Source organism: Cynocephalus volans, chromosome 1, assembly GCF_027409185.1.
Source record: "Cynocephalus volans isolate mCynVol1 chromosome 1, mCynVol1.pri, whole genome shotgun sequence".
Lineage (NCBI taxonomy): Eukaryota > Metazoa > Chordata > Mammalia > Dermoptera > Cynocephalidae > Cynocephalus > Cynocephalus volans.
The window spans coordinates 291,657,465-291,682,283 of record NC_084460.1 but is presented as its reverse complement, the minus strand read 5'-3'; the positions used below and the strand labels follow the sequence as shown (position 1 = coordinate 291,682,283).

The window sequence follows — 24,819 nt, the reverse complement described above, 5'->3', positions numbered from 1 at the left end:
ATAAATAGCATAACATGTGAGGAAACCACAAGTGAGTTCCATTAATTTTTACTACCCCCAAAGTAATAACATGAGACGTGATTACGAATGAAGTGTCAAAGCCCTACTGATTTTGTGCACTTGTACAAATTAACATTTGTTTGTAGTACTGAAGTTTTCCATTCATCTGATTTACCCACTTGTTCCTTGTAGTTCTCTTACAGTGAACATTTGCAATATTTTTGAAGCTCGATTAGGGCATTACTGAATCAGTAATTTGCAAGTTAAAACTGACCATTATATTCAGCCTTTAAAATGCAAAGGATGGACCAAAGATTAAGACCTTAATGGCTTTCCTTTAAATTGAGTCAGGATAGTGTTCCAGTTATCTTGTAAAAGAAAGAAGCAGGGTTTGCCTTCCAAAGATGCTTTATATTTTGGATATAGAATCAATACAAAGGTGAGATACATCCAACTTGAATTGGTAAAATATATAAATCCTTGCCTGCTAAACTGTTAGAGATTAATGTCTGAATAGGAGTCAGCAGCGCCAACTATAAAATTATACAGGGCACGGCGATTACCCCATCCGCATAATGGGGCTTGATTTAGAGGCTCTATTTTGGGATCACACATAAAGCACCAAATGCAGAAAGCCGAGCTTTGTTTAATTTGTCCAGGGCAGTGCCCTAATTTTCTACAATGCTATTCACTTCCCTTCTTTAAGAGTGAGAAACACATTTTCTTTATGAAACTTTGTGCATCTTGGATTTGGGAACAGTAGCTTTTCCAAGCTTCTCTATCTGATTTCTCATTTCCTGCCTTTTTATAATGCTACTGGATTATGTTAAGTTGCATTATCTTTATTGCTCTTGTTTGTCCATGCAAAATATAAGTGATCTTGTTTATGGCATGGCATACGTAGCATTTTAAAGTTGACAGATGAGAAAACTGAGGCTCAGGAAGTACAAGGCCTTCCTTCCTTCTGGCAGAACTGAGTACAGCATCTGAGTCATTGTTATCTAGTAAGAGCACCTGCCACCTGGATTAAATGTCACTGCATGTACACTATTTGACCATTTCTTCAGACTTGGAATTCCTCTCATTTTGGCAGTAGCTCAGAGAGCTTTATCTTAGACATGAATAACCTGGGGACTATGATACCTACTTTAACTTTTTAGTTGGTAGTTTATCATTAAGGCTCAGCCTGTTCAAGTAAGTACAAGATTCACTTTAAAAAAAAAAAAATATTACTAAGCATTTCTACAGTTAAAATTGATGAAGTTCTTTTAAAAGTTTTGTTATTAGCTCCATTTTATTTTCACGGATGATTTTTCATTACAAAATAATTTGTAATGCTGGACTCTCTCAATTGCAAGGATCAGGTTACCTAACTCAGCCTTGCCTAAGCAGAAAAGGGAATGTATTGGTTTATATTCTAGGTGCGTCCATGGGTAGATCTGAGACACAGCTGGATTTAAGAGCTCAGCAATGTCATGCTTGTGTCTCCCCATTTCTCAGCTTTCCTTGTCTGTGTGACATTACTCTCAGAATGACCTCGATGGGTGAGAAGGTCAGTCGCGGCTGTCTTCCCATCACCCCAGTCTAACAACCATATGTATTGATGTCCTGGAACAGTCTGTTCAACTCAGCCAATCTTGAGTTTCCTGTGAACCAGCGCTTTGGGCGGAGACATGAGGTACTCAGATGGTCATCCAGTGTCACATATTTTTTTTGCGCTACAATGTCAGGGGCAGGGAATTGTGACTGAAAACGTCATTCCACAAGGCAGTTTATAGTAGTGGAGAAGTTTCCCCAGAGAAGGGTGCAAAAGAGTGTTGTTATAAGAATGCTGTTATCACACTTCTACCACCAAAAATTTATAAGAGCAAATCAGTTACGTAAAATGTTAAAATGCCATAAAAAGGTGTATTATTGGAGACAATAATTCATCAAGTCATCCACATGCTTTCTCTCTTTTACCTTCCTCCTTTCACACTGGGCAAAAAAAAAGGGACAAAACCATTAATGGGAAAAAACATTTTTAAAGGCATCATTTTCTCTTTCACTTTCAAATATTGACTCAGCCTCTCTCTAGCTCTCCTAAACACCTTCTCACATGCATTTGCAGTTGTCATTTGACTTAACAGTTACCCCCAGCTGTGAGGAACCCTTTCCAGCAGAGACTAACGTTTTATTTCGGTTCCAGCTGTGCCTACCACAGTATGCGGCTGCACACGGGTGCTCGATAAAGGTGCGTGGATGAGTTGGCAGTGGATGCCCAGCACGTGCCCACCTGGCTGCAGAAGCAGGCTCCGAGGAGCTGGGGAGCTGCGACTGCATGACGCAGTGTGTTGGTGTTGGAATTTACACTCCCCTGTCATCCTATCTCCAATTTAAGCTTTTGTTTTGTTTTTCCTATTTGTTTATTTCTTTTACGTGGCTCCCCAGCCAAGTAATCAAGGGAGCAGTATGTGTGCCAGTTCATAAATTCCAATCTTTCTGTGTACTTAGTGATTGAATCGATAGCTGTGACATTTGGTCCTACAGTAATGACAGTGGGGACGAGAAGACAATCCTGGGCAGTGTGGTTGTCTCACCCTCCTGAGAGGAGGGCCCTTTCTGTTGTCATCTTCAGCAACTTAGTATGTCACAGAAGTCAGAGTGACATGATCAGTGGTTTCATGTACCTTTTGTAGACTCAGCAAGATGGCAGCAGAGGAGAACGTTGTCTCCCAATCTCAGCTTTCACTCTCAGTCATTCACGTTGCTCCTCCCAGATCTGTCTTCTCCCTTTGCAACTCCAAAGCCCACACCCCCATTGGACTGGACTCTATTACGAGCTAAGACAGAAACTTCCAGATTGATATGAAGATGTGCCCCTATTTTTTTTTTTTTTTAAATAAAAATCAATACTCTCTGGGAAATGTAAGGGCAAGTCTCCTTCCCATTTAAAAAAGTGTCACGGCTGACAACTTTGTCTTATAAAAGGTGGCTGTATCAATCAAGTTTCAACCAGAGAGACAGAACTAGTTGGAGATATATATTAGGAAATTTATTCAGGGAATTGGCTTATGCAATTGTGGAGGCTGTTTAGGTACGTCTGAAATCATAAAGCTGACTGTCAGCAAGGGTGGGCTGGAGCGCTTGGATGTGGGCTGACGCTGGTGTCCACAGGAAGAATATCTTCTTCAGGGAAGCCTAAACTCACCTTTTTTTTTTTTAAAAAAAATTTTATTTTGTCGATATACATTGTGGCTGATTATTGCTCCCCATCACCAAAACCTCCCTCCCTTCTCCCCCCCCAACAATGTCCTTTCTGTTTGCTTGTCGTATCAACTTCAAGTAATTGTGGTTGTTATATCTTCTTCCCCCCCCCCCGGTTTTGTGTGTGTGTGTGTGTGTGTGAATTTATATATTAATTTTTAGCTCCCACCAATAAGTGAGAACATGTGGTATTTCTCTTTCTGTGCCTGACCTGTTTCACTTAATATAATTCTCTCAAGGTCCATCCATGTTGTTGCAAATGGCAGTATTTCATTCGTTTTTATAGCTGAGTAGTATTCCATTGTGTAGATGTACCACATTTTCCGTATCCACTCATCTGATGATGGACATTTGGGCTGGTTCCAACTCTTGGCTATTGTAAAGAGTGCTGCGATGAACATTGGGGAACAGGTATACCTTCGACTTGATGATTTCCATTCCTCTGGGTATATTCCCAGCAGTGGGATAGCTGGGTCATATGGTAGATCTATCTGCAATTGTTTGAGGAACCTCCATACCATTTTCCGTAGAGGCTGCACCATTTTGCAGTCCCACCAACAGTGTATGAGAGTTCCTTTTTCTCCGCAGCCTCGCCAGCATTTATCGTTCAGCTAAGCTCACCTTTTTGAGGTCTGTGAGATGATTGAATCAAGACCACCCAGATTATCTAGGATAATCCCTCTTACTTCAAATCAATAGATTATGGACTTCAATCACATCTACAAAATACCTTTAAAGCAACCCCTAGATTAGCGTGAATGAATAACTGGGCATGGTAGCCTAGCCAAGTTGGTACACAAAACTGGCCATCAGAATGGGCTGGTTGGGGTTCCAGTAGACACTCTGTTGACATGTGAAATACAGGCTTTCCTTGCTATAAATTCCAAAACCTCTACTGCCTTTATACTGAATTGTGCAGAATTTTTAGAGGACTATTTTTGGCGATTTAGACTTAGGTGAATGTACTTGTGTATGTATGTTGTTATTTACTTTTTTCAGTCCTATGTTTGTTTCATAAAACATAGCAGGTCCAGAAAGGTCAATGAGATAGTCAGCAGGTGTAGTCTGTGAACCCTGATTTAGAGATCATTATTGTATGTTTGCAGTGCATGTTTTTCTTTCATTACATTCTATTTACTTTCATTACCTTCCACAAGTATTTGTCAGACCTCTGTGATGTGCCAGAAACTGTTCTAGGCACTTGGAATATTTCATTGAATAAGACAGTTTCTGCTCTATGGTGCTTATATTCTAGTGGAAGACAATAAAATAAAAAAAAAATTACTACATGATTTTATAGTGGTAATAAGTAGTGACAAGTGTTAAGAAGAATAAAGCGGGGGAAGGGAATAGACAGAGATGGATATATATGTGTGCAGAGCTAGCTACACGATTTGCAGTGCAAAATAATAATTTAGTGTTCCCTGTTCAAAAACCAGAAAAAAGTGCCATTAAAGGTACTAAAACATAAAACCTTTTCCTTTTTTCATGAATCTCTTTCTGGAAAAGTCTTTTTGTAAAAACAATGATTATTATTATTATTTGCTATTGAATGCTGTTCTGAGTAAAAAACAATTAAAATTTAGATTATTAGCATGAATTATATTGTGCACTGCCCACTTTAAATGCAAATGTAAGAGTAGAATGATTGAGATTGCACAATTAGCATTTCCTAGTTCGTACTGTATTTTGTTTTTATCAGAACAGTGAAATGCTGCACAAAACATGTTTTTATTTCACATCTTGATACATGCACATTCTACCCAGAATTCACGTTTGTCTTACTGATGAGTAAGAAAGGAGTGAAAGCAGAAGGAAGTGTGGTTGCTCTCCCTTTCTCTTTCCTTCTATGTCATCATTATCAGTGTAAGTGGTTGCCTAAAACAGGGAAGTAATACAAGTGGGAAAAGATATGGTAGGATTCCTTGATCATTTATGTTTCTTAGAAAACAACTGACTTCTTTCTGCATTGGAGGCAGTGCTGGTTCCTCAGTGTGGCCTCTTGGGCTGTGTGTGCCCCTGCTCACAGGCTGACCAGGCTCACCTCTAATCACTTTGACTTGCTGAGTTCCTCCGTGTCCTGGGTCCATCAGAATTCTGTGGTCATCACTAATGCTCTGTGCAAATGGGTGGCAAGGATGGGGGATGCTCATGTGTGTATTTCCTCTACTCTCCTATGTGTTCCACTGTCCCATCAGACTTCACTTACAAAACAGAAGTTCAAAGATAACATTATTAAGAGTGTCAAGATGGCAACATTAACCCAAGAGCATTAAACCAAGCATGGAGCCCTCCTGAGCATGGGGCCCTGTGTGATTGCACAGGGTACATGTCCATGAAATCAGGTGTGTGTGTGTGTGTGTGTGTGTGTGTGTGTGTGTGTGTGTGTGTGTATGCTCTTTTAGATAATATTGATAAGGATGTACTGTCTCATGAGGTGACATTTGATCAGTGTCCTCAAGAAAGCAAGGAAGCAAGGCAGGAGCAGCATGTTCAGAGGTCCCAAGGCACATGGGTCTTCGGTTTATACTCAGAAGAGTAAGGAGGCTACTGAGGTTGGATCCATAGCAAGAGCGGGAGGGGTGGGAGATGATATCACGGAGGCAGTAGGTCCCCGAATAATGCAGGCCTTGAAGGCTGAGGTGAGGACTTGGAATTTTTCTAGGAAGAGATGGGAAGCCTTGGGAGAGTTTGAGCAAGGGCATAGCATGCCATGGTTAGATTTTAGAAGGATCCCTCTGGCTGCTGTGTGGGATTCTCTGTATGGGGACAAGGTTGGAAGTGAAGAGCCAGTTTTGGAAACTGTTGTAACAGACCAAGCAAAGATGGAGCCTTGGACTGGGTGGTATGGATAGCAGTGATTAAATATGGCTAGATTCTGGGCATAGTTCATAACTAGTGCCAACAGGAGTTGCACAGAGAATGGTTTCTTGGGTAGCTGAATCAGCATGGATTACATCTCCAGGATTTCAACTGGATATAGCATCTTGGAAGAGCTTCTGAGAACATAAGACTCTGGGGGAAGTGACTCTACCACTAACCCATTTTTTCTTTTTTTTAAGCTCTGTGTAGGGATTGGCTGTCTTCCACAGTTTCATTTTAATAGCATCGTGACAGTTCCCCTCTCCTCCCAGACCTCGTCCATTGTACTAAATATCTCTTGGCCTCCCCTATTAAAACGGAATTAACAAAAGAAAGATTTTGCTACTGGGCTTGAGGTACAAGTGCACCCCATACAAACCCCAATGATTTAACTATATTTGACATATTTTTCTGCTTTTCAGCACTTTCAGACCATGTTGAAGTCTAAACTGAATGTCCTCACACTGAAAAAGGAACCCCTCCCAGCAGTCATCTTCCACGAGCCGGAGGCCATCGAGCTGTGCACAACCACACCCCTGATGAAGACAAGGACTCACAGCGGCTGCAAGGTAGGGGGCGTGTGGCCTGCAGGGCTGCTCTTGCAGGGACAGGCTGCAGGATGTGTGGCCTGGAGAAGCTTGTTTCCCAGTGGTACCATTTTAAGAATGAAATATAAAACAACAAAATAAGCTCATTGAGTGATGGTAGTAAGAATTCATATTCTGTTTTAGTTCTTTTAATGCTAAGCAGTCTTCATCATTTGGAAACACACGTTAAAGATGTAGGTTTTAGGTTGTGTGAATAAAATAGTCTTCTTGCTGTGTTTTCTGTAGCTCTGTGGAACTTCACAAGCAAAGTTTTATCCTTAGTGATAATTTCTCCCTGTGTACTTACAATCTGAATAAAACATATCTTAAAGAATAAGAAAAACAAAAAAGCCAAAAAGAAAAAATCAAGTTTTCCAGCAGTTGTACTCTCTGAGTCTTTTGGGGGTAGTTTTGCATTTTTGCCTGGCTTCAGCTTTCAAAATTTATACTAATATTCATGCCTCAGAATCCATAAAACATTTTAAAAAATTTATGCAAATGGTAATGCTGACATGGAAACAGAACTAGAAATGAAATATATAATTTTGGTAAGCTTTTGGATTCTTTCTCACATGATATTCTTTTTTTGCTTGAGTTGGTGAATATAGTAATTGATTTAGAGGTAACAAAGAAAATATGTTTTATGCATACTTTGTCATCAGAAATTTGTTTCGAGTAGTGAAAATGAGAAGCAAGGAAAACGCACGTTTGCTTGTGTGCTCTGTGCGTGGTCTTGTATAGGAACGCTCCTTTCCTCACTGCTTACTGCTAGGGCAGCGGTTCCTGCATAGCTGTGGTTGGGTTGGAGCCTACGACAGTCCTGGGGAATGGTGCTATGCACAGAACCTCACACATTTATTCAGCCCACACATACTTACTGGGTGCCCACTGTCTGCCAGGCGCTGGGTCACAACGTGAGCAAGACCCACTAGCATCTTTATGGAATTCAACTGCTGGTTGGGGTAAGGGGAGGAGAAAATATGGGTAAACAAGTAGAAGAATCTGTCAGGCAGAAAGAACAGGGTATGCTAATTCTCTGTGGTGGAAATGGTCTTGGCATGTTTTGGAATGGAAAAGAATGGGCCAGTGTGCCTGGGAAGCTGAGAAAGTTGTGGTGGGTGGTGGGGTCGGGCAGGGAAGAGCCTTGTGGTCATGGCAAGGAGGTTAGACTTTGTTTTAATTACGATGGGGAACTATTATCATTGGGATTTAGGCAAGTGAGTTCTAAGACTTCATTTTCAAATGTCTATTTTTTTTAAAGGAATTTATTTTTAATTTTTCATTTAATGTTTAGATAGAAAATGATTTTGTTAATGTAGAAATGAAGGAAAACATCACAAATTTAAATCAATTGATAAGGAGCAAATTTAATGCTCAAAGATTTACATCCTTAATGCAGAAAGAACTCTTAAAAATGAATTCGAGAAATCTAAGCAGAAATTTGGTGAATGACATGAGCAGATAAGTCACACACCCCGAAGAATCACACTAGTAAGAATATTATGGGATATTGTTGTGGGGGTGGGGGCGAGGGGCTGGCCCTTGGCTCTTGTCTCAGGACCCCTGGCAGCTGGCTCCATTGCTTGCCTGGTTCTGGACCATTATTTTTTAATTGAACATATTAATTGTACATATTTATGGGATGCAGAGTCCGATTTCAGTACGTATATGCAATTTGTGATGATCAAGTGAGGGTAATAAGCATATTCATCATTGCAAAACTTTATAATTTCTTTGATTTTCTCTCTTCTGGCCATTTGATAACATACAACAAATTACCGTTAATTATAGATGCCTAGCACTACTGTATACCATTGGAACTTATTTAAAAAGTGCTTTTATTTTTATGTATTTATTTATTTTAAAAAATGTAATTGAAACATAACTGATTATATATATTGGTGGGGTATAGAGTTGAATATCAAAACCTGTATACCATACATGATGATCAAATCAGGATAATTAGTATATTCATCTTTACAAAACATAATCATTCTTTGTGACCTTTAACTGGTAATATTGTTTTTTAAAAAATTTTTATTATTCTTTGAAATTACTTTCTAAATTGTAACATAGTTGATTATACATATTTATGGGGTACAGAGTTGACTGTCCGTATTTGTGTACAATATGTGATGATCAAATCAATATTATTAGCATGTTCATTGTTATAAATCGTAATTACTCTTTGTATCCCTTACCCAGTTTCTCCCTAACCCTCTCTCCCCTTCCATTTCGCAGCTCTGGTAACCACAGGCCTGTTCTCTCCTTCTGAAAGTTCAACATATTATTGTGGTCAGTCCTTCCTCCCTCCCCCCTCTCCTTCTCTCCCTTCCTTCCTTCCTTCCTTTTTCTCTTTCTTTCTTTCATTTATTCATTCATTCAAAAAGCACATTTAAATGGTGACTCTGGTAAGGTGAACTTCCAGCTTCCCAAGAGCAGCTGGAAGTGGCTTGGCCAGTGCCACTGGTTCACAGTCTACAGAATTGGCCTTAGGTCCATTGTGTTTAATACTTTTGATGAATTGATGATCTGAAGGAATTGTAAAAATACTCATTAAGTTTGAAAGTGATGTGAGATCCAATTCGTTTTACACCCTTTAGAAGTTTTACTGAAGTCATTTTGAATTCTGTTCCTATTAGGGAAGAAGGTACCTCAAAGCAAGATGAAGTCAGTAGGCACAGGTATTAAGAAGGGAATTTAGTTTGATAATGTCTACAGAGTACATTTAAAATGGAAAGGAAACAAATATACAGAATAAAAAGACCTGGCAGTCTAATTCAGATTTGAAAGAAATGTGTGTGTGTGTATGAGAGAGAGAGAAATATTTGCTAGGAGAATAAAAACCATCGTTTTTCTGAAAAGGAGTACAGGGTTCAAGATTCATGGACTAGTTCCTTCTGTGTACTGCCTTAGGTTGTGTTCACTTATTTTACTTCTAAAAGGATGTTGAAAAAAATAGTAGGAATGCAGAAGGGCATGCCAAGGAGGGTGAGGGTTGGGCTGGCGTCAGTCAGTGTGGCGAGCTAGACAACGGGAAATCAGCAGTGATTGCAGCTGGACACAGGGAAGAACTTCTGCGTTGAAGGTGGAAAACACATTCCACTGGGCTATAAAAAAATGTATGAACTCTCCATCCCTAGAAATCATGAAGAGGAGATTCCAGGCGTGGATAATCACTACCCTGGAGTCAGGGATCCGGGCCAACACCTCTTGAGGTCCTTTCCAGCTTTATTATTCTACCGAAGGAGGAAAACCTGCAACGTGTAATTCCCCAAATTGTATCCTATCAACTTTATCCGTTTAACTGTAAATGTGCTGGAGTTATATTCCTTAGTTCTCAAGGACAATATCACGTTTGTGTTCAGAGTCATATTCTTTTGTTAAAAAAAAAAGGTTTTCAAACGTTGAAATTTCTGTTTAAAATCCCCAGACCACCCCCATTTTTTTCCGATCATCTTCAAGAACAAAGTCCAGTGTTTCCTCTCTGATTTTTGCAAGGAGCTGAGCTCACAAGCTGCCAGCTGCAGAAGGGACTCTCTCTCGGGCCCAGGCCTACCAGGAATAATGAGCACAATGTAGCCCGGGCCCAGCTGCAGGGCTGGCTACGGGACACTGCATCGTTACACAGTGCTAGTTCTTTCTCCTAACAAAAAGATCTCAAGTTGTGCTTGTATAACTTTTGGTTTGCAGAGGGAAAGAGACAGGAGGAAGCAAAGGAGAGGGGGGTTTGGAAATGGGTTATGGTAAGCACCACTGAGACCCTGGCTCATGTCAGATTTCCCCTTTCCCTCTGATCTGTATTCTCCGTGGGTCCTGACGGGATTGTCCTGCCAGGCTATTCATGTTTCGGGCAGCTGGGTCTTTGTGTGTTCTCCTCTGTGGCTGCCTCTTTTTTTTTTCTGGAGTGGAGTTATTTAACTGCACAACCTACTGCATCCCATTAGGACTCTTGCTGGAGCTGTTTGGAGTATCAGTTGCTGTGTCGATTTTGCAGCAGCAATGATTGCTTGTCACACTTCTCTCCTCCTGCCTAGGAGAATCCTACATGGCTTCAGCTCGTGAGCAAACATTAATTGAGTTAACATTCATTGAAAGCCTACTGTGTGCATGGAATCATGGAGAAAGGAATCAAGATCAGTGTTGTGGGTGATACAACATATAGCCAGGTGGAAAGAAGAAGATAAGTGACCAAATAAATTGCAAGTGCTTCAGAAACGTGTGTGTGTCAGAATCCCTTGGTAGGCAAATCCTGGACCTTTCTCCCAGAGGTTTTGATTCAGGCACTCAGCTTAGTGGTGGGGAACAGGAGCCTGTACTATAAAATATGCCATGTAACCTACATGACAGTGGACCGTACTTGGAGCTTGAAGACCTGGACCACAGAGTGCTGTGTGGTAGGAGCAATGTAAGTGACATAAATGGACACATACCTTGGGATGTGGGGGATGGGGTGGAAATGCTATTTGGGGGCTGACTAGCCCTTGCATGGTAAGAATAACTGCGTCCCAAGTGTGCTGTGTGTGTGACACCTTCTCCTCCAGGGGGCACTGTTCTGTTTACATTGACTCACTTCTGGGCTCACTCACCAGAGTTCTCAAAGCCTTCCCAAGATAGTGATAATAATGATAATGATAATAAAAAATAGCAATATAAATACTAATTGTACAGAAATAGTGGTATTAAAGGGCAGATGCTTATTGATATATTAAGCACCGATCTATGCTCTTTTCATGGTATAGGGCCATTACATCCTCACGACAACTGAACAGTTTAAGTGCCTTGTGCAGCCCCTTTTCACAGATGAGCTAGTTGAGGCGTAGGTAGAAGTTCATCAGCCTGTCCCAGGAAACCCAGTGAGTAATTGGCAGAGCCTGGGTTTGAACACGGGCTGTCTGGGTTTGACTCCACAGTTTGTGCTTGCCCTAGCTAGACGCCACTGCCTCTCAGTAACTGCTGGGTGGTTTTTGTGTCTACCACAGATAGTTCTTGAAACTGGTTGGCCAGCTGTGCCATGTGATGTTGAGCACAGTGATTTCTTTTCTGCAGGCCTCGGTGTCTGCACCCTTCATTGGCTGGAACCAGGGTCAGTGGATCTCGCGTCTCTTTTATCCAAAGTCCAAGGCTCAAGTCCTTGCATAATTAGATTAGAATTTTCTTTTGTTTCTATTAAAAACCAGAAGGCATGTGGGAAGTGTACGAAAAGTATCATAGAATTTTACCCCAGGTATACCACTCAGATTTTCAGATTTGGTTAAAAAAAAGAAAAAGAAAAAGAAAGGAATAGTCTACAGTGAAAAGTTGTATGCCTTGTTTTAAAAAAAAGAAAAAAAATTATATACACTCACTAGTATATACTAGCCTATATCTAAAGTACTTCAATTGTTCACGGGAAGATTCACATTATCTTTTAATTCAATGTTTCGATGAACCTTTTGAAGAACCGTAGTATATAAAACAAACAAATCGTCCAGTGAGTTCCCGTATGGCCATGTGGATTCTGTGCAAACCCTTTCCACAGAGACCGTCTCCAGCTTCATGGTGCTTAGCGTTCTATAGCAATCTAGCATCAACGCTGTCCCAAATAAACTGATCCATAATTGGGGGGTTAGCACATCTTATAATGTATGTCTTTTATTTCAAATGTTTTTTAAAGTTTGTGATGGGTGGTAATTTCTGAGTGTGAGAATTTGCATAAGTTGCAGAAGGGAAGGGAATGAATGAGAAATACTTAGGGAAGATGTGGAGGAAAAGACGCAAGTAGAAGCAGTGTCATTGACACAGGTCTCCTGTTTGGGCTGGCATCTGTCTGCATTGGTTAGAGATTTACTGCTTGTCTCTCTCTACTGCACCTTCTCAGAAGAGCTGGGTGGGGCCAGGGTCCTGAGGTTGGTCTTAAGGAATGGCCTGAGGGGGCAGGGGTGCTTCTCTTGGCCATCAGGGCAACCTTGGGCATTGGTGCTGGACAGGGCTAATTAAGCATGTGATATTTCTTTCCACTTCCCTTTCTTCTCGTTCCCTCACTGCTCATGCTGAGGGTGTCCTTGTCTTCATTCTGCAGCGGTAAGTGTCCAACAGCCTCTGTCCCTTTACGGTGAGCCCCACCAGCACCTCATCTAGGTCTATTCAGGCACCGGAGGCCTGATATTCCCACGTCTTGCCTTCTCCTGAGTGAGGCACTTGGCTTGGCGTGGTGTGAAGTCCTGTGTGAGGGTTCAGCTTTCCTCTTCTCATTTGCGAGGGTGGAGTTTTACACATTCTGGTCTCACAAGGAAAATGGGTCCCAAAGGAGAGGAAAGCCTGAGATGGGCATACACCACACAAACCTACACATACAGACGTGCACCCACCTCTAATATTTCAGCACCAGGGAGAGAGAGGAATTATTGGAAAATGAACGTTATGAAAACCAGAAGAAGTTCCTCTTCCCCACCAACCACTTAGTCTACCCCCAGCTGTGTTCCTTTTTGCTCTAAGGAATTAGATTTAACATTAAAGCTTAACCTCTGGCCTAACGTCAAAGACTGTATACGCCCGTGTTTCTAAATTTGTAATGTTACTGACCACATTAGTCAACTTGTGGCCATTGAAAACTCTTGGGAGATCAGCAAAGACTCATTAGTAAAAAATGGTAAAACTATTTAAATGTGTAAAAAGGATGTTATAAAAGTTTTGCTCAATGGCACTGTGGAATACATGCAGGCCTTAAAAATTCTGTTGTAGAAATTATATTGATATGGAAAATGTTCATAGTGTGTGAAATGATTTATAAAGCTGATTGCAAAATGTTATTAGGATTCTATTTTTTAAAAATAATATAAAAATAATTATATGCAGACATTCGTCATAGAAGGCTGCACCAATATACACTAAAATATGAACAGAAGTAATCCCTGAATAATAAGATTATGGATAAAACTTCTGATTTTTCTTCGTTTTCGCTTATTTTCCTTTAAAAATGTTTCCCTGTTAAACAAACATTACTTTTTAAGTTAGTTTTTAAAAGTAATAATTTAAAAAATTTCTCTAGATATGATAGGTTTATCCAGAAAGATATCTGTGAGAGACTCCAATCTATTTACTTTATTTTTGTTTGTTTGTTTTTTTGGCTGCCCGGGGCAGTAATCAAACCCTGGAACTTGGTGTTATCAGCGTCATGCTCTAATCAACTGAGCTACCCAGAGACTCTATTCTAAATGGAGCATTTTGGAAAACAGCTCCCTTCAAGTCAATGACTTAGACATTTGTTTCTTCTCTGTGCCCAAATCAGGATTTCCATCATTTCAAGAAAAGTGACTTTTTCCATCTAATTTATGACTTGTCTGGTGTCAGATTTGTTGGTGTGCTCAGCCTAATAATTGTAGACCTACTCCAATGCATTTAAAAAAATGATGTACTGGTTTCCTGATGGCAAAATTAGTGGCTTAAAGCAACAGAAATTTATTCTCTCATCTGTCTAGAGGCCAGAAGTCCAAAATCAGCATCAATGGGTAGAAATCCAGGTGTCAGCAGGGCCACATACTGGGGGCTCTAGGCAGAATCTGTTCCTCACCTCTTCCAGCTGATGACAGCTGCAGGCATTCCTTGGCTTGTGGCCATGTCACTCCAAAGTGGCTTTCCTCTTCCCTATAAGGACACCTGTGATTGGATTTAGTGCCCACTGAATAATTCAGGATGATCTCCCCATTTCAACAGCCTTAACTTAATAAAATCTGCAAAAACTCTTTTTCCTTATAAGGTGACATTTAGAGGTTCCAGGGATTAGGACCTGATGTCTTCGGGTTGTCCATTTTTCTACTACAAATGGTGGGAAATTGTAGAAATGCAAGAATCTCCAAGCCAAGAAAAGCCATATAAAATGTTCACCGTTAATCAGTTATTTAGATTGTTTATTTTTTCGTGAGCCTAAGAAAATTCTTTTATTGGCATTCAGAAAGCTCCTAGAAAAAAATTATCAAGTCGAGGAAGATGAGTCTGTAGAAGGAGCATCTTACTCTTATGTTGAGCCAAATTTCTTTTATTTATTTTTTCATCAAGATTTCTGAAAAAGAAGAGATTCCTTAAAATTTCGTATGGAATATAGGTTTCTTACACAATGAGTATTTGTAGTATGTTATGTTCCAGCGTAATGGGCATTTTAAACAGTGTTTATTAAAAAAAAAATCACAACACTAAGACAGGGAATGTGAATAAATGCTTTTCTCCCCATTTCCCTTAAAGGTTTAAGTATAATTTAAAAAGTGATATGGAAGATATTATGAGTATAACGTGCATGTCTGAGAGAAGTTCCACAGTCATTTTCCCCTTACGGCTTCCTGTCTGGACGGTTTGTCTTTGAAACAATTCGTGGGCTTAGTTCTGAAAATTTAGCTTAATTATCTGAATTTAGGATTCATTTATTTAGAAGATATGTTAATTATTTTGCAGGTTTTCCTGGATTAATTCTGTAGGTAAAATATGGTTCCTCTGTGGTAGATGTTACATGTTAGGCAACCCACAGAAACACCCTCCAGAAAACCAATTAAGTTGGTAAAAACTCATTCATAATATGCTTATGGTTTCCAGCGAGATTGTACAATTTCTTAGAGACACTTAGAAGGTTACTATAACTCCAGAACAAAAATCTGGTTCAAATAAATAGCTTAAATATAAGATGTTACCTTTTAAAATACATTTCTAAGTTTATATACATATATATTTTCAGTTAAGCATTCTTTATGTCATTTTTTTGTGGGTTCTATTCACCTTTTACATTAGAGGCATCCATACTGAGGAAATCAAATGTTAGAGCAAGTCTACCTGCTACTGCAAGGGTAGTTTAATTTATTGTTTGTTAAATGGAAAATGGGCATTAAATAAGGAAACATTAGGTAATATCGACTGTGAATGTAATCTCATGTGAACCTGGAAGTAATGTAAGTGATTTTTTTCCCTTGAATTGTAAATTTTATCAAAGCAATACTTGCAGAGATAAAAACATCAAATAATAATGAAAAACTAAATGTAAAGTATATTTAGCTTTCTCTTTCACCCCTTCTGCACACCCCAGTCCTGCTTAAAGGGATAACCAAAATTATTTGAAAGTTTCTTCTCATGTTTACTTTCATATCTCCAAACACTAGCTTTCCCCCATTTCAGATCTCTTTTGACTTTCTATTTTGGTAGATGAGATTTAGGTCTATTATAATCCTACCCATTTTCTTTCCTCCACCTTCCTAGTATAGCTACTTCTGAAAGTTTCCTTAAGTTAATATCTATGTGATAACTAAAGGGCCCATCAGTGATCATGATTTTCATTTCCTTTCTTGTTTAATTTTAAAAATATAATTTTTAGAATCATATAGTTTTATATATACCTACACTTAATTTTCCTCAAATGCTCTGTCAGACTTGGTATATATGTGTCAATATTATCCAACTACTCAATCATATGAATAGTGTATTTTTCTTCGTCTCCGCTTGGGAATCTCTCCCCCAGAGTCCTTTGTTCTCCTGCTCCCGAGCAGACTTTGTCCAGGGCCAGCTGTGCTGCTGTAACTTGAGACTTCTTCCTGCTACTGTTGTGTGTTGTATACTCCTCTGTTCTTTCCTTTCTTTGGTTTACTCCTTAACGATGCTGGAGCACATCTCCAAGAAGCAAAGATTGTGTGCCTTGTATGTCTGAAGATTTCTTTTAAAAAAAATTTTAATTGACACATTGTAATTGTACATGCTTATGCAGTATAGTGTGATGTTTGTTACATATATGTTGTATAATGATGAGGTCAAGGTAGTTAATGTACCATCAACTCATGCATGTATCATTTCTTAGTGGTGAAAACATTCAAAAGCCTCTCTTCTAGCTATTATGTAATATACATAGTAACCGTTAACCATAGTCACCCTACTGTACTACAGAACACCAGAACTTATTCCTCCTATCTAATGGTAAATTTTTACCCCTTGGACAACCTCCCTCTGTTTCCCTCTTCCCCCTCCCCTCCACAGTCTCTGGTAACCACTGTTCTACTCTCTGTCTCTATAATATCAACTTTTTTTTAAAAAAAAGCCTTTTTATTCTACTTTCGCCTTTTTGAGAATTTATCTGTGTATAGACATATAGATTGGTAGTAACTTCTACTTACAATTGTGAAGGCATTGCCCATTGACTTCTGTTATCCCATGATACTTTCGAGGAATTGGATCCAATTTGATTCTGATACTAATGTCCCTTTATATGTGACCTTTCCCCTCACACTTTGGAAGCTTTTAGAATATTCTTTTCATTCTTGTGCTCTGAAATTTCTCTGAAATGGTTATGTTTTTGGTGTGGATTTTTCCTCCAGTTAATACAGTTGGATGGTTGTGGGTCTTTTCAATTTGGAAACTCTTGTTTCTTGATATTTTAGTCAACCTTACATAAAATCCTGACTTCCCCTGCTAATTTGCGAACCATTTGAGATATAAAGACACATGATACAGATAGATTAGGTCAAAATATTAGTTTTATAAAACTTGTTTTGAAAGTTGTGGCTTAGATGTGTAGATTCAGTGAGCTTACTAAAACTTCCAAATTTTTGTTGAAACCTCTGGTATGCTACAGTTCCTCTCCTATTCATTTTGTTCTTTTTGTTATTTCTTTAAGTTTTCCATTATGATCAGTTTATGATCAGTTTAGTGGGATTTGGGAAGGAGAGGAGATAAATATATAAAGTCAATTGGCCATCTTTATCCAGAAATCCTCTCTGAGTTGTTAAATACTCTCTAAATTACTAATTTTAGCCATTTGAACTTTCATTTTGTGCATATCTTTATCTAAAATGGAAGTAGTTATACTTAAGTTACTTTCAAGTTTAAAGAGATGTTTATAAAGTACTTTGGACTTTTTGCAGGAGCAGTGCTGTGCAAATAAAATACTGTCATTCAAATACAGCTCCCCGGTGGTTTGAGTGTTGAGGTCAATGAACTATAGACAAAACGGTGGCAAATAATGTATAGATGTTAAAGTGGCAGTACACAACTCATTCAAGGTCATAAAGTACTCTTACAAATGAACAGCAATTTCTTATTACATCTCGGGGTGTTTCAGCTTCTGACTACCCAGTATATAGAATATAAAAACCACTGTAACAGCAGGTGCAGATGTGTTCCTTGGTGTGCTTGGTGTTCATTTCTTAGTTTTTACTGAAAATTTTATACGTTCATTTCTTGGCAAGAGAAATGATGTCTGGGCTTCTGTGCATACTGAGCTCTGTAAATGAGACATTAGTCAGATTGGCATTTATGAGTCATCAGCCTTCTTCCTAAGCCAAATCCAGAAATTATAAAATAATTTACTCAGGAGGTAATGGGGATAAATGAAATTTATTGTTCTGGGAGCCAGGAAAGTTACCTTGTGAGCTAAAGTTCCTACTGAAATTAGTTTTTGCCTCCACATTGATTGATTAATGCATTCTCTTTAGAAATTGTTTTTGTGACAGTGATGGGTAGTGCTAGATTTCTCATATGTCACCACCTAGTATGCCTATAATATTTGTTAGGAGGAGAGGTGCCGTTCATTATCACAAAGACATTTCCTATTAGTCTATCCATGGGATGGTGCAAAGCACGTGTTTACTTTGCTTATCAGAGAGCCCACCAGTTCATTCACAGCACTGTGGTTGTGTGTAAAAGTCCCTTGTCCTCTGTTCTCTTTTCCTCATTCTCATTCCAAAGGTTTCCTAAAGTCTTTTTACTTTTTGGCCCTTCCTTGCAGTCCCTTCTCCCAAGGATCCTGGCCTATCGGAAGCATCTGGTTTGGGGGAAGGGGAAGCTATAGGGGAAAGGAGCTTCAGGGCCCTTAGTGTAAATCTTCTATAAGACAAACAACCCTTTATCTTAATGATAATAGAAAACTGTTTTCTATAGCAAAAACCTGATGCATTCAGAGTTATTACACCAATGGAATCTTGATCTTATTTCTCCTTCTTAGCAAGGGTCACCTCCCAAAAGAGGAAGAGCAGGGAGGGAGGTAAGTCATCCTGACACATGCATGCCAGAATCATTCTGAGAGAAAGTCAAAGCAGAGGAATATAGAGACCCATTAGGAAATAGAAAAAGTCAGTTTATTCACCCATGGTCACTAAAATCTACTACTAGGGACTCTACACATGTTTTCTTTCAATATGACACCCTTGAGCAAAATAAATTCTTACTACTAATAATTATAAACTTATTATATATAGATTAAATCTATGTACTAGTTATTAATATATTATCTATATTTTAAAACAAATTTCACATGGAAATTTTAGAAGAATGAGTTAAGTTGGAAATAAACAATATTGTACGTATACCTTGGTAACTGTGATGACTGCATCTTATAGTTACTTTAGGCAAGACTGTATAATAATAGTGGATGTAGAAGCAAATTCAAGTGGCTTTGGTAGTTTCAATATTGTTTGGCTGACTTCTTGTCAGATCTAACTGGATCATCAGTTTTTACCCCAGGAGGAGATATATTAGCTCCACTTTTCTTGTTGTCTGCTTGTGTGTGCATTCTTTGCACTATCTTAAGTCTGTCATTTATTTGTAGGAATCTCAGCTGGGTTTTGTTAACACGAGATTGTATAATCCATAAATCTGCTGAAATGGGCAAACGAGAACTGTAAGGCTCTGAGGGACCATGTGAAGGAGGTCCCCTGTCAGCTACTTGTCCATTGTGGAACTCTCAGCCTTTCTTAGGATACTCGTAGGCCTGTGCAGGACACTGATTATATGACAGATGGACTGGCTGAGGATGCCCCTGTCAATCTGTATATTAGGTGTTAAAGATGCTGAATTTATTTTATATTTTTGAAGATAAAAATAACTATAAATAGAAATGATAATATATTCTGTCCTCAATCTATACGATTCTGTGATTTACCTTCCGGGCTGTATGTAGATTACTTTGGAGATGAAGGCCCTGGTGTACTGTGCCGAGGATTCAGAGGCTGCTCCTTGGCTTTGCAGAAGAACATGCCAGGCTCATTCATTGATACCTGCTGTTGTTTTAGGAGGAGAAGGTGATGGGCAGTGCCAGATCTAGACCCAAATAGTCTCCTGGGCCCCCCGTGGTGGGTGAAAAAGCCTAAACCAGTCAGGCCAGGTGACATTCTGAACAGAGGGGTGGGAAGGTAGAGTTAGCATTTAGCTTTCTTCAGTTTGGGCCAATGCCCTGGTAGCACTGCTCCTCTTACTATATCATGGGAGAGAGAAGGAAAGAAATCGGAATCGCTTGTACGGGTGTTAAAGACATTAAAATGAAATGTGTCTCATGGGGCTTTGGCCAGGTCTGAGATTTATTGACAACTTGCAGCCAGTTATTATAGCCAAGATGGCTCATTAGCTAGGGCAGACTCCACATTTGTAGATCAAGGTGTCTTCGCAGGAAGAAGAGACTTTCTCAGTGCTGGGGTATTTAGACATAGCAGGGTTTTTTTGTTTGTTTGTTTTTGTTTTTTTCTTGTTTAGTAGTTCATAGCATGTGTTACTATGATTAGCACTGTCTGAAATATGGAAAATTCTAGATTCTGTGAGAGAAGCAAAATGTAGTTTTTCATCCTGTTTGGAGGATAAATAGATTCTTCACCTAGTTCATTAATTGTAGTGGTTTGTCCTTAGCTCCAGCATTTGACTCATTCATGACTATGCCAGCGCTCTGAAGAAGCTGGTATTTGGGACACTATAGCCAGTTTTCTTTCAGTGTGGCTAAAGATAGGCTAAGTGCCTTGACAGTGATTGTGAAGCAAGGTTAAGAATACAAGTTTCTCAGGGGAGTGTTTGGGGGAGGGAAGCTGTATTTCTTCCTTCCTTCCTTCTTTTCTTGCCCTTCCCTATCTCTTTTCTCTTTACTCCGCCTTTCCTTCAGTGGCTTTTCTCTCCCACCCTTTTCTTCCCCTCTGCTCTTTCTCCCCACTTCCCATTCCCTTTCCTGCTCTGACACTTTGTGTCACATCTGTGCAGCACAAGCATGGCCGGTCCCCGGATTTGATGGGCTTAGATCACTTGCTTTGCCCCAAACAAATCATGTCGGCCCAGGAGGTGGAATATTCTAGCCTGGGATGTTTCTCCTGTGGTCAGGCTGAGCATGGGCTAGCTTGCTCAGACCTCTGTGGACTCTTGAGGGGAAATCAGTTGTGTTGAGAATGTGGAGGGGGATGGAAACTGGGGAACAACAAAACACTGTCCTCAGCAAATAGCACCCTTGCTTAGCTGAGGAGGGAGCCCTGTGCACCTTATACACACTGAGATGCCCATGCAGAACATCAGACCTTAGGCCCCAGGTGTCGTGTTTCTTCTCCAGTCTTGGTTCATTGACCACCCAAGAGTCCAATGGGTATTCTAGTGAGTACCAAGAGGAAATGTGGGGATCTCTGCTAAAGGCTTTGGGACCCACATGGAAGAGTAGGCTTTTCGGTCAGATTTTGGTGACAGAGGAGAAAAACTGCATGAACCAAAGCTTAGTGCCATTTTTATAAGCACTGAGGTTTTTTAGATCACACTTTGTACCCCAGCTGCATGAACTTTTGCACCTGGTGACAAGAACATCATCGCTGCTTCATTCCTCCTTCCAAGGGTGCCGGAAAGAGAGTGGGGACTGCTCCCCTCCCTGATTTGATAATGGAGAAGGTAGGTCACCTGCTGTCAGTTGTCTGTCAGACTTCCAGGAACTTGTGTGTCTTTCTCTAGGAACATGGCTCCTCATTTCTGCTGGCCGAGGGTCCAGTGTCTTCTGCAGAGCAGTGTGAGGAGGATCCACACCGCCTTGTTCTCTTCTGGCTCTCTTTAGACACCTGCAGAAGCTCTGTCTCCGCCATGCAGGGAACAGTCGATGCGCTTACTTGTGCTCTGGCAAAGTCTCTCCCTGGCTTTATTCCAGTTTTTCGAGCAGAACAATGGAGAGTTCATCCAGCGCAGCCTGCAATGGCTTTGATGTGAATATATTCACAAATTAGCCAAGCAAAGTGTTTCATGTATAGAAAGCGTAGCTCTTAGTGCTGGTTTGTGGAGTACAAGCTACCTGCATGATTGAGGCAGATGCATTTGACATAAGTTCACCTATTCTCTCCGCTCCTGTGTAGAAGGGTCTGCTTGTCCTCATTGTTACTTTGTTTATTTCAGTCTTTCAGCAGCTGGAGATGGATTTACTTTACAGTGTATTGGTGCATTCAGGTCTGTTTTCATTTTTCTGCCTTGATTCAGGAAATATTATATTTAAACCATTACGTCTAATTGGAAGCATCACACTGGATTTAGTGTCCTTGATCTGAAATCTAGTTGGTATTAAAAGCTAGTCCTCTGGGAAGAGGTAAATGTCATCTTTACTGTGAGAAATTAACTTGAATATGTGTTATGGCAAAGAATGATAAAAGAATATGTGAGGATGTTTTATTTTCCATACTTAGGACCTCAAGTTCTTTTCATTAAAACACACATCACAATTAAGCTACTTATCCATACCAATATGCGTAGCATATCTGACAGAAATCATTCTATTCTCCCTGGTCTTTCGTTCCTGGGAGCCTCTCAGATGTGTTAAACAAAGTAGCTGTTTCTGAGGAATCAGAAAGGGTATTGCCTTGTACCATTTATTTTATTTGAAACTGATGACATATGTAGAGGTTTTGCGATTAACAAAAAAGGATCATGAACTTGATTTATTAAAGCTCTTAAATATATAAAAAATGTCAAAAAGTCCCTCATCTTCCCTTTGCATTTTTCCTTCACTGTGATGAGTAAAGCTTGGTAGTAGAAAATACCACTTGCCTTAAGGGAGTTGAATTTTTTTGCTGCCTGGACTTTAGTTTATGGCTCATTTCTCCAAGAGAAACATGTTTAGCACAAAGACATGTGGGAGGTGTTGGCACAGGACGTATGAACCTGCTGCTTGATGTTTTCCATCACTGCAGTTCTAATGACTGCTGTGTATCATTTTAGGTTAAAGGAGGGAACATTTGTCTGAATTTTCTCAGGGGTCAAATAGCACTAGTAGTTTCCTTTGTCAGTTTGTGTCCCTGGGGTTCTGGATAACAAGCCAATAGATTTAAGTCAAAGAAAGAGTGTGCCGATCTTTAATTGACTTTTTTAATGGAGGGTACACAGTCCATTATCCTTAATTTACATAAAAAGGCAGAAGAAGCTATTTTCAAATGTAGGTAATTTGTTTGGAGGGCATTAATATATAGCTCGGTCTTAAGAGAGAGGAATATTACATTTCTGAAATGATTCTCTTTATCTAGTACACATGAAATATCAGAAAACCCTATTGTCAAATTATCTATTGTTGCATTGAAAATTACCCCAGAATTGGTGGCTTAATGCGAGCAACATTTATTATCTCACAGTTTCTGTGGTTCAGCAATCTGAGCGCAGCTTGGGGTTTCTCCTGAGGTTGTCATCAAACTGTTGTCTGGAGCTGTGGTCTCACCTGAAAGCTTAACTGTGGGAGGTTCCACTTCTGAGCTCACTTAGGGGGTTGTTGGCAAGATTCAGCTCCTTACAGTTTGTTGAACTGATGGCTTCAGTCCCTTGCTGGCTGTCAGCCAGAGCTTTCCTCAGTCTCTTGCCACAAGAGCTTCCCCACAGGGCAACTCACAACACTACAGCTGGCCTCCATCCAAACAAGCAAGTGAGAGGGCAAGAGAGGGCAAGCAAGACAGAAAACAGAGTCTTTCTGTAACCTAAACTGGGGAGTGACATGTTAGAAGCAAGTCATAACGAGGTCCAGCCCATACTCAAGGGAAGAGTAAAAGGACATGGACTCCAGGAGGTGAGGGTTGCTGGGAGCCGTCTTAGAAACTGCCTCCTGCATTCAATGACCACATGTTTAGACCTCATTCCATTATTTAATCACCAAGCATAAACTGAGCATGTCGCTAGTAATCTGAGTTCTGCATTTCACATGATTGCCTTTTTCCCTTTTTAAAACATAGTCAGTCCTTAGCTCCAGGTCTTCCTTACTGTCCTGAGGTTCCTTCTTGACTTAATGGGATGCTTTTACGCCATGAACCACTCTCTACCCCTCTACCCCCAGTTCAGTGCTGTTTTCAATGACTGGACATGCTGGATTCTGCTCTTTCTGTTGCCCTAGGTTTTCCTGTAATTATATCCCAAGCATTTTGAATAGTGCTTTGTATCAGGTGCCACCCACAGAAGATGCCACCTGCTGTGGATTTGAATGTCCCCCCCAAATTTATTTATTTTTTCCTTTTTATTTTCAGCAGCTGGCTGGTGCAGGGATGGACCTCTGGATCTTGGTGTCCCCCCAGATTTACTGAAGCTTGACCTCCATTGTAACAGTGTTAAGAGGGTGGGAAATCCAATTATGGTATTCGAAAGATGGGGCCTTTAAGAGGTGGTTCGATCGTGAGGACTAGGCCCCCTTGAATGAATTAATCCATTTATGGAGTAAGGGTTAATGATTTGATGGGTTATCAAGGAGTGGTTCTAATGGCTTTATAAGGAGAGCAAGTGAGCACGTTAACTCTCTTGCTCATGACATTCTTGCCATATGACACCCCATATTGCCTCAGGGTTTGGTAGAGAGTACCTACCAGGATGAAGGCCCTCAAAGATGTGGCCCCTGGACTGTGGACTTCCCAGCCTCCAAAATTGAAAGAAATAAATTTTGCTTTCTTATAAATTACCCAGTTTCAGGTATTCTGTTATGAGCAAGAGAAAACGAACTAATACACTACCCTTTTCCTAAGATAGTATATTTGGGTATAAATTTGCAGACTACACAGTTCACATTCCAAAGCTATGAGGTACCATGGTTTTTCTGCAAATCATCCCCATCAGTGTTGGAGGGGAGGGGCCAGTGTATTTTCTGATTGACCAAACCCATTAGGAGCCACATTGATTGAACAGTCCTGTTCAAATCACAAGAAATAGATATCTGTTCTTATAACTAACTAGTCATTGCTGGAGACATTGGCTAGATTACTCTTTCTGTGTAACAAAGACAAAAAGTAGGCAATTGACAGGGGTGCTGACCCTTTGTGAGCCAGTGAAAGTTCTGTATGTGAGGTGTGTTGATTTGTCACTCATTCCAGTCTGCTTGCCATTTTGCTATGAGTATCAAGAGAAAAAAATGCGTTCTAAAGTTAGTCATGTATGAATA

General features: G+C 40.0%; 1 protein-coding gene across 1 annotated transcript in view; it reads left to right on the top strand.

The window, feature by feature from the left end:
• Positions 1-24,819, top strand: part of PID1 (phosphotyrosine interaction domain containing 1) — a 221,234-nt gene that overhangs the window by 95,484 nt on the left and 100,931 nt on the right. The window contains exon 2 of the mRNA XM_063077531.1: positions 6,531-6,677. Coding sequence (XP_062933601.1) covers positions 6,531-6,677 — 147 coding nt within the window. The remainder of the gene's footprint in view (positions 1-6,530; positions 6,678-24,819) is intronic.